The sequence below is a fragment of the Anneissia japonica genome, unplaced genomic scaffold (assembly GCF_011630105.1).
Source record: "Anneissia japonica isolate Jap-2015-1 unplaced genomic scaffold, ASM1163010v1 scaffold3434_len466720_cov178, whole genome shotgun sequence".
NCBI classification, from domain to species: Eukaryota; Metazoa; Echinodermata; class Crinoidea; order Comatulida; family Comatulidae; genus Anneissia; species Anneissia japonica.
The window spans coordinates 286945-297164 of NW_022718341.1; the positions used below are offsets into that span (position 1 = coordinate 286945).

The window sequence follows — 10220 nt, forward strand, 5'->3', positions numbered from 1 at the left end:
TTCGGAAACAACATTTGATTTTAAAGCAGTAGGCCTATATAAAGTTATTGTATTTATTATGAATTTAAAATAGCTTTCCTTCAAAGGAGAAAAATACATCAACATTAAAAAATATGAATTAACCAAAGAAACAGAATAATAATATATTGTATACTATATAAAATTTTACATATATTATTACGTATGATTTATACACACATAGAGACTATACTGTTTTTGTGATGCTACCAATGTGGCTGTGTTAATAATGTAATAGAAGTGCCCACTTTATATATCATAATATAAATAGATCATTATACTGTAATATTATATTATATTATTATATTGAATCAAACTTACCTTGAATGCATTCGAAGTCAATTTCCAAGTACTTGTGGGTATTTTCACAGGGATCATAACCAAACAAACTCCGGCCTGGGGACAGAGAACAAGTGGATCTATTGTTGCAATGCCCAGCAGTGACTTCCAGCGCATTATCCCATTCACCACAATCAGTGGTATGTATCCATGGATGAGTGCAAACACTTTCATCTTCGTGGCGACCCCATGTTGCAGATAACACGTGTATGAGATGACATCTAGTGCAATTTAGGGTTCCATCTATTCCTCCACATATTATTTCTATTGATAGGTAAATTATAAAAACAGAAAAGAATACATGTCATTATCCATTCATTCATTGAATAATTTATTAATTCATTCGTTTCGTTCATTCACCCATCCATTCATTCATTAAATCATTCATTTAATCATTCATTCATTCATTCGTTCATTCATTTGCTCATTTTTTAATTTTACACATTCAATAATTCATGAATTTATAATAATAATAATTTATTTTATTTTATTTTTAATACATCAATGCAACCAATCGTCCGTCCATCCATTCATGCTTCCATCAACTCATGCATCCATCCATTCATTGATTTATCCTCCTAGGGAACAGTGAAATTACAATTTCACTGTTCCCTGATGATCCTCCTTACATGCATCGATCCATTTATTCTTTTATTTATGTATCCATTTCTTCATTCATTCATCTATTCATTCACATACAAACACACACACACGCACAAATATTTATATGCTGTGACTGATGAGAGATAGCTGGTACCAGTTTACCGGACAGCTCAGACACGAAGAGACCCTATAGGAGAGAAGAAAGTTACTGTACATTATATTAACAGCTTTGGTTAAACAATGGTCTTCACTGCAAAATCGTCGTTGTTGAAATGTTTAGCATGCTTACATGGGATGGAGTGAGATGAAATAAATGGGATTTCAGTAGGTTGTAGTCAAAATGAAGTTGCCAAAGAATGTCCTGGAACGAAATACTTTTTCCAGCCCGTTGCCAGTACCTGTCCCATTACCATCCGGCCATTTGATCGGCTTTTATTCCAACCGGCCTTTTCCACCCGACATTTTGCCACTTGTCCCTTTGTGAAGTTTATTATACTGTTTTGCTTCAATGGCAACATAACTAATCCAGAAACTGTAAAGGAAATTGTCAAATTTCTGAATACAATTATCTTCTTTATAAATTATCGATAAGACCATAATTATTTTATACTTCGGATCATCTCATTTAATTCTCATTTATCCGATGTGATTAAATCAATAATAAAAAGTTATAAATTATAGAGGGCAAGTTCATAAGTATACGCAAAAATAACCATCGAACAAAATAATTATCAAAAAAATTAAATATAGAGAAATGTGTTACTCCATGACCAGATTTTCTACGCCCTACCCAAATAGGCCTAAATCTAATCTTAATTGAGAGTTTATGCATAATAACATTGATGATGATGATGATGATGATGATGATGATGATGATGATGATGATTACGACGATTGTAATGAAAATAATGACTAAGACGACGATTGTGATAAAAATTAAGACATATATAAAATATACAGAAATGTGTTATTCCATGACCTGATTTTCTACTCCCTACACAAATAGGCCTAAACTTATTCTTAAATGAGAGTTTATGCACAATAATCATGATGATGTTGACGATGAAGATGATAATGACGACGATTGTAATTAAAATGGTGACGAAGATGACGATTGTGATGAATATTATGACGATCGAATACGACGATTGCGATGAAAAAATGTCGAATACGACGATTTTGATGAAAATGATGATAGTCGATGATGACGATAAAATTATAAGATAAGATAAGATAAGATAAACTTTTATTTGTGCAAACATTAAAACATGTTGGAAATTCGTTTTCCATGGCGTATTTACATACAAAATACTGTACATAGTAAAAATCAATTAAAAAAATATATATAAAATACATAAAACATTATTCTTGTTACAATTATTATCACAATTATTATCATTATTACAATCATTATCATTACGATCATTACAATCAATACTCTATATGAATGTTTTTTTATATTTAATATTACTACTACAACCATCATCTTTAATACCAAATTATCTTGATGCATATTTATTATATAATCTAATTGAGTTCATTACAAATGAAAAATTGTGTATGTTATGTGTCGAACGAGGAGCTCGTAATCTCAGAACGCATAAATGATTATGTAAAGGGCGAGATTCGTCCAACATAATTAAGTCAAGCTTTTTCCTAACATTCTCCTCATAATAATAGAGCATTGATCGTAGTGATATCACAACCAATGCACCGTTCTGCTGACCGTCTTACTCTCTCAAACTTTTTCTTATGTTCTTTACTAAAATTTCCAAAAGTGCATATTAAATAAAACTTAAGTATAGGCCTACTCTGTATAACCGATCTATAAAAAAGTAATAAAATTGATTTATTTAAAAACAAGCTTCTTAACTTTCGGAGAAAATACAACCTTACAGTTGCCTTACTGGCCAGTTTATTAGCGTGTGCATTCCAGCTTAATCGTCAATTGTAATTTCAAAGATAGCAATATTCAAGTCCCACTGGTTACCTGAAATCAACTATGTTTGTTATAGTTTATTCGTAGTCATAATCTCATCGATGAGATGATAATGATGAAGACGAAACTGACAATACAGATGGCGAAGACGACGATGACGATAAATTAGTTATTTAAATAAAAATATTATACTTACTTTTTTCAGCTTTGCACACTGAATAATACGCAAGCAGCGAAATAATAAGCAAGATCCGCTCCCACAATATTATACCCATAATGACGTTGGTATTTTCAAATTCAAACGTATCTTGTTGTAATAAACATACAATTTACAGTCTATAATTTGTATACAAATTATCTGAAACTACGTTGACGATATAATACTTAGTTGTTAGAATGTTAGAATTGCGCCATGAACATTTAGATAAGTAATACCATCTCCAAGTTGTTTCAGCTTTAGTCTTCAAGTTGGTTTGAAGATGAAATCTAGGAGGCGTAATAATTTATGAGGCTGAAACTGTTTTCTATATTTAAAAAGAGCTGTATAATACAACGTAATATAACACGCTTACGATATCGTGCTACTAAAGCGACAAAAAAAAAACTAGTCAGAATGACAACCTCATTAAAGTAGGCCTTAATGATTGAGTCGATTAAGGTATGAATAGCTTTCAAACTCTATTACGCTATTGGATGTATAATGCACCATTGATTACAGCGTCACAGCTGAACCAAATATATTAGGCCTAGATGTATGCTGATATTATTATATTGACATTACTTTTATTATGAAAATAATTATAACTGTTATTATAACTTTTATAAATCATTATTAATAATGTTTAATAATTATTATCATTATTAATGTCATTGCAATTTCTATTATTATTACAGGTATCACTAAGTTGGGTCAGTGGTTTATACTTTAGTAGCTTTGGCCACTAATTAGAATAATAACGATAAAGACATTTGTTAATTTAGGACCACAAAAAAGTGGTCTTTAATAGGAGGTGGTCTTTAATTGGAGGGGTTGTGGTGGTAGTGGTAGTGACAGTGGCAGTGTGTAGCAATAGCAAATTATGAAGACACATAGAGTACAATACGAGAAGTGATGAAAGACAGTAATTATAATAATTATTTGTCATAAATTATGATACACTGTTTGTATTGTAGGTCTATCTTCTTATACAGAAGACAAGTCCCGCTACCTGAAATCAACTATGTTTGTTATAGTTTATTCATATGCCATCATCATCATCATTATCGTCACCATTATCTTACTCATTGTAATTGTCATGATAATTATTAGACCTATCTGTTCCTACTGTATTGCATTACGTCAAATAAACAAATTTCGTACAACTTATACGCGTGACTGAGTTTAAAAAGTAAGGCCTATTCTAGACCTATACAGTTTGTTTTTGTAACCATAATAGCCTAATAAGTATTCGTATTCATTTCTGAAATATATAGGCCTATTTCAGAATTCAGGGGTTCAAGTGTGTGGTGAAACCTACGCCTGCATAACGCTTACTATAGCCTAGATTATCACATCGCATAATTATTATCGGCATGTAACCCTCGGTCCAGCATAAAAAAAAACTAAATAATTGCTTGAAGGTTTACATGGCGAAGTAATAATATATATTAATGCTTGCGGTACACAACGTAGATAGTTTTTAAAAGAACTGTTGTTGTAAGTTGAGAATATCTCGACGTTTCGATTGAGTTGCTTCAATCGTCTTCAGGAGAATACAAAAAGGGCATAGATAACGCCTTTCAGGGGCGGATTTAGGGGTTGGGGGAGCCTGCGACGCCCCCCACCCCCACCCCTTATATCACAATTTTATTTATTTATTTATTTTTTTTGTTGAGATAATTGAATGGATACACAATTCCATAGAAAGGTTGATTCTATGTCATATCGCACAATGCATAGCTACAAAGACAGTTTAAGCGCAGATGCACCAGCATGGAAACCTTTGTGCTATCAATCACTCTCTATCGAGGTCAGCAGGTATGTGCTGTCAGACAACCCCATGCACAGTGACCACAATACACTGATATGTGTGCACATCTCCATTGACGACACCCCTTCAGTAGAATTACTCTTTTAATAAAGTACAGTTTTTTGTAGACAACATTTGACACTTTTGACGTTTAAGTTTTGCTTCCTTATTGTTTTCAAGTACAGTACCCTGTTTAATCATATTGTGTAAGTTAAAAGATATACTGTATGAAATTTTATAATCCTGTTGTCTCTAATTGACATGAAACAAAGTAGGCCTACCTAAACCTAGGGCCTAGGCCTATTTCCAATCCTTTAAAACCCCTAAATTGTTTAGGTTTTCGGGGGCTTCGCCCCCTGGACCACTTTCGGAACCTTTTAATCGACCCCACATTGCTTTCGTCGGGGAAATCTAACGCCTCGTCGGGGGAATCACCCCTCCCCCCCCCCCCACGTCGGGGACAGTGGCGTAGATAAGTATTTATTTTAAGTATTGGGGGGAAATGATTGGCGTGTTAGCCAGTGGCGTAACAGGTGGGGGGGGGGGCAGACTGGCAGGGGGCAGACTCCCCTGACGGTTTTTACCGGCTGACCAAGCCGTCGTACAGGGCTGGGTAAAAAGAGAAAAGAAAGAGGGTAGAGGGAGGGAAAGAGAAAGAAGAGGAAAATAAATGGAAAGGAAAAGAAAAAGAGAAGAGAAAAAATAAAGACAAGAATAAAAAGGAAGATATCATAATGACCAGACTCACAACACCCTGCAACCCATGGAAAATAAATACCTTTGCCTCCTGACCCAAGACCCCTGTTTACGCGCCTGGTGTTAGCGCAGGGGATGTGCCCCTCTCTGAAGCTGGAAACCTTGTTTTTGCAAAAATAAATTGATGCAATTTGCTATTATAGGCCTAATCAATAAATTCCTCATTAACCGATATAAACTTAAACATTCTTGAAATTGACATAAGATTACTGATGTCGTACACACCATTCAGTGTGAAAATGTTGCTTGCTTTGCAAGCACATCTAACATCAAGGAAAGAAGAGCTTATATTGTACCATATAAAATAATTTTATCAACATTAATACATTATGCTAATTTTCATCTTTGTAAGCGTATAAGACATTGCAAATTATTTCTGTGACAGTCTTTTGAAGTGTGTAAAGCTCCATTTTATCCCATACATAGTCAAAATATTGGGGGGGGGATGATACAATGGACCATCCCCCTTGTCAAATATTGGGGCCCCCCTTGTCAAATATTGGGGCCCCCCTTGTCAAATATTGGGGGATATATCCCCCACCCGGGATCTACGCCTATGGTCAGGGACCTCGGTCCCCCGTCGGGCAAATCCTGACGCCACCCCTGGGACATTCCTGTATTAAACAGACAATTCCTGAACTTAAAAATAATTAAACTGGCCTATAGAGCATTTTGTTGCAAATGTAGGCTTTACTTTAAAAGGTATTAAGTGCAGATTCTGAGTGGGTTTGTAAAACAGATTGTCGAAAGTATCGGTAGCTGTTCCTGCATTGAACAAGGAACGATCTGCTTTCGAGAGGAAAGAAAGCTTAGCATGAAATAGGTCGTTAGTGCACTTCATTCTAAAATATGAAAAATATTAAAGGTATAGTTCAGCATGCATGCATAGGCCCAGTGTTAAAGTGTGAATAACATTAAAAATCGTTATTCGCAGCATTTCCAGTTTTGAACTGAAAGCTGCCCTAACAAGGGATACACAAGACTTCTATATTGAACTGAAAGCATTGTGCTAGTTTTTTGTTTATGTTAGTGGAATTGCATGCAAGATTTTTTTTTTTTAATTAATTTTTTTAATTTTTTTTTTTCCGATTCTAAGGGAGTGTGTGTTGTACCGTGTTCAAGGAAGATTGGATAGCGCAATTGGGCTATGTCGATAGCTCTTTTCGTGTCACTGGCTTGCCTGTTTTATGCACAAAAAAGGAGCCCGTTATGCGATGGCGGATACTGTTACATGTGAACAGCTCTCACTGGGCATAGTTTGAGAGATCAGGAAGCTTTTAACTCCTACCTAGGGGTATATGATTTCTTATGCTTGAATGAGGGAAAGGTAATAAACAGACTGGCTGCAGTAACACCTGTTTCTTGTCTGCATGGTGTGTTTGTGCTTGATTGAACATTTCTCCCGCACGCATGCATGCAAAGTATGTCAAAAGAAGTATGGCTTAGTACATGCAGTCATAGTTGCTAGTAATTACCCTGGAAAGGCTTGGAATTAACTCATTAGAAGTGGAACAGTGATGGAAAAAAGGTTTATTGATTTCCGTGCAGCGGTCCACGCTCCCTTTTACCTGCCTAATTAAAGGTAATGATGAGTAGTCAGAGACGCCTGCGATTGTGTGTGCAAATGAGATAGTAGATAGGTATCCCCGAATTGTGGTATCGCATAGGTCACGAAAGAAGAAAGGTGTGTTGTAAATAGCGCAAGGACGATGCTATGTCTGTGAGATGTGTTTGCAAATCCCTGTTTCTCACGAAGAGTGCAAATTCCTGCCAGAATCTTGCGTTGTGGCTGTCCCGTTCGAGATCAATCCATGGAGCAACCGCTGTGCACAACTGATGACCAAGTTTTCCAGCACTGGAGATGCGTTGGAATGCTTGGTGGGAGCGGTGACGTTCCATATATCTGTAGTAATTCTGGGGTTACCTGTTGGCGACATATTTTGTCACATAAAATATTACATACCACTGCAATATGCTTTGGATAGAGGTTGATATTAAACTGTAAAAGAATTAGAACAAGTGCAAGCAAAATGTGCATAGCACGGTGGTTCTTAGACCTTTGCTTGTTAATTACCGTTATTATTCGTACGTATACCACTTAATTATCTCGTATACGAACGAGATAAATGTCGAATATGAAGCGCCGATGCATTTTGGCCCTTTCTTAAACCCACCGTGCCAACCCTGAACCGCCGTACCTACTCATGTGTTAGATTTTTGCGTCGTCGTATACGCGATCGAGTCTGTGAAAAACGAATGTAATCGTCCGAGCGATGTGTTTTCGATTTTGACAAACATTTAGAGAGTTCTATAAAATATGCGAAAACCGATATTGTCAACAGGAAACACGAAGTTTAAAAGAAATAATGAAAAACTTCAGAAGATTACGACGCACGACTATTAATAGGCCCACTAATACTAATAGTAGTAACTATAGTAGACTTAGGTGGATGCCTAGACTAGGCACAGCTACACATACAGACCTAGTAATTTGCTATGCCTGGCTAGACCTTATAAAACGTTATCTGATCTTTTCACTGCCAGCGTCCCGCCGGTAGTATCAAAACTTTTGTGGTCATAGGCCCTGTTACAATTAAAGTAAGATGCGGGGCTGTCCCTCCCTTTGTAATGTTAAAATATTACACTAAATCGTGAAATGGACCAACGCTGCCATTTTCGATACTCTCGTGGCAAAGTTTCAGGACTTTTTATTTAGTTTACATTTGTGGTAAATTGTGGTTTTAAATATTTTTAATGTATTATTTGGAATTTGCTTGGTTACATTCACTGCACTCATTGAGACTCGAAAATTAGTGTGTGATCAATACACTTTCTGTCCATGGAGGAAATACTCGTCATAAATTGAGTTTCTTTTCACCATCTCCGATCCTTTTAACGACGCAAAATTCTAGCGCATGCGTAGAAACTAAATAGTTTATGGGACGGCGGCTCGCGATTTTTTTTTTCCGTACGAAACACTTGCATGAAACTCCACTCTGGCCTTCTCGGATTGCCTCGACTCCATGGAGTTCGATACGATACTGAGTTTGAATTATTAGGAACAAGAGCAGGTACTTCGCAATGTCGTGACGCTCGAGTATTACAACTGTTCTTTCTATTTTTACCTAGTAATGCATATGAAATCACACCGATTTATGGGATGTACGTCTGTAAATAACTGTGAGTTCCTACTTGTATGTTATTCAATGTTAGTATAATACTACAACAACAGTTAATACCCCCTTCTATGAAGTGTAGTGTCAGTGTAGTAGTAGATAGACACTATCAAGGTTTAGAGAAGAAGACTAGGCACTACCAGGCTGAAAGGTGGTCCACCTAGGCACCTTTCTAAATATATTCATGGGCCCCCTATCAGGGTCCTAAAGCTGACACCAACAGTCACGCTTCACATGACATTGATTGAAATTTTGAAAAAAATGAAAAAAAAAACATTTTTTTAAGCATGAATCCAAAAATGGGACAGTGCATAAAAAAATATTATTAAATGGTAATAAATTAAATATATCATTCCGGCATCAATTAATGAACTTGGCCTAAGCCTTGTAATGTAACTGATATTAAATAGGCCTAATGACAATAACAACAACCACAATAATAATGATGATTATGATGATTATGATAATGATGATGATGATGATGATGATGATGACGATGACGATGATGATGAAGACGAATTATTTCGACGTGAATTAACTTGGCCTAAGCCTTGTAATCAAGAACCTAAAGTACAATATTATTTACTGCATAGGCCTATATAGTTAATAAATATGTCTCATTCATCAATTCTATGTCATTTTGGCAGGTCCTTGTGGTATCCAGTATTATAGAGTTATTCTCAGCTTTTCTTTTAATTTGAAAATAACTGCAACCCGGTTTAATTTGATCAAGATATGCTTTTATTTTTCCCCGCACCCTCCTCTAGATACGTCATTGCATGAGCTTTGTAAACGTTTATTTTTGGTTTATGATCTTTTGACTCCTGAATTCATACAATACGAGATTTTCGAGTCGAGTCAATCGAGATGACCCGAGTGGAGTTTCATGCAAATGTTTCGTACGGTTAAAAAAAAAAAATCGCCAGAGGCTCAGGGTTGACACGGCGGGCTTACGAAAGGGTCAAATTAATGTAGCGCGCCGACTGCTCATACCCAGACAGCTAGATTAGGCCTATCATACATTTATTTATACTCGGATATAATATAATAGCATATTATTTAGACTTTGAAAATGGTTGTCCGTGTTTGATAATAGGAAAACGACTACTCATGGGGCCCGGGGACTATAAAATGTTGGGGGTGGGGTAGAGGGTGGGCTTGCGTGTCTTTGCTCTTAAGACTTCGAGGGGTGGATAATCTTACACTACCTAATTTGAAGGCCATAGACTGGCAAAAGCTCTGTTGTGTTTTTGTTTTTTGTTTTTTGTTTTTTTTTTTTTTTTTTAAATGCCATCAGTGTCATGGTCTCAAGCATTTTCTAAACAAAACCTTAGCACCTTCCCCGCTCTCTGCTTCGCTTGTCGCATACGCCCCGCCCGA

General features: G+C 36.0%; 1 protein-coding gene across 1 annotated transcript in view; it reads right to left on the reverse strand.

Annotated features, from left to right (window-relative positions):
* The window catches only part of LOC117110527 (adhesion G protein-coupled receptor L2-like), a 48171-nt gene that overhangs the window by 31217 nt on the left and 6734 nt on the right, over positions 1-10220 (reverse strand). Inside the window, exon 2 of the mRNA XM_033253274.1 lies at positions 340-621. Coding sequence (XP_033109165.1) covers positions 340-621 — 282 coding nt within the window. The remainder of the gene's footprint in view (positions 1-339; positions 622-10220) is intronic.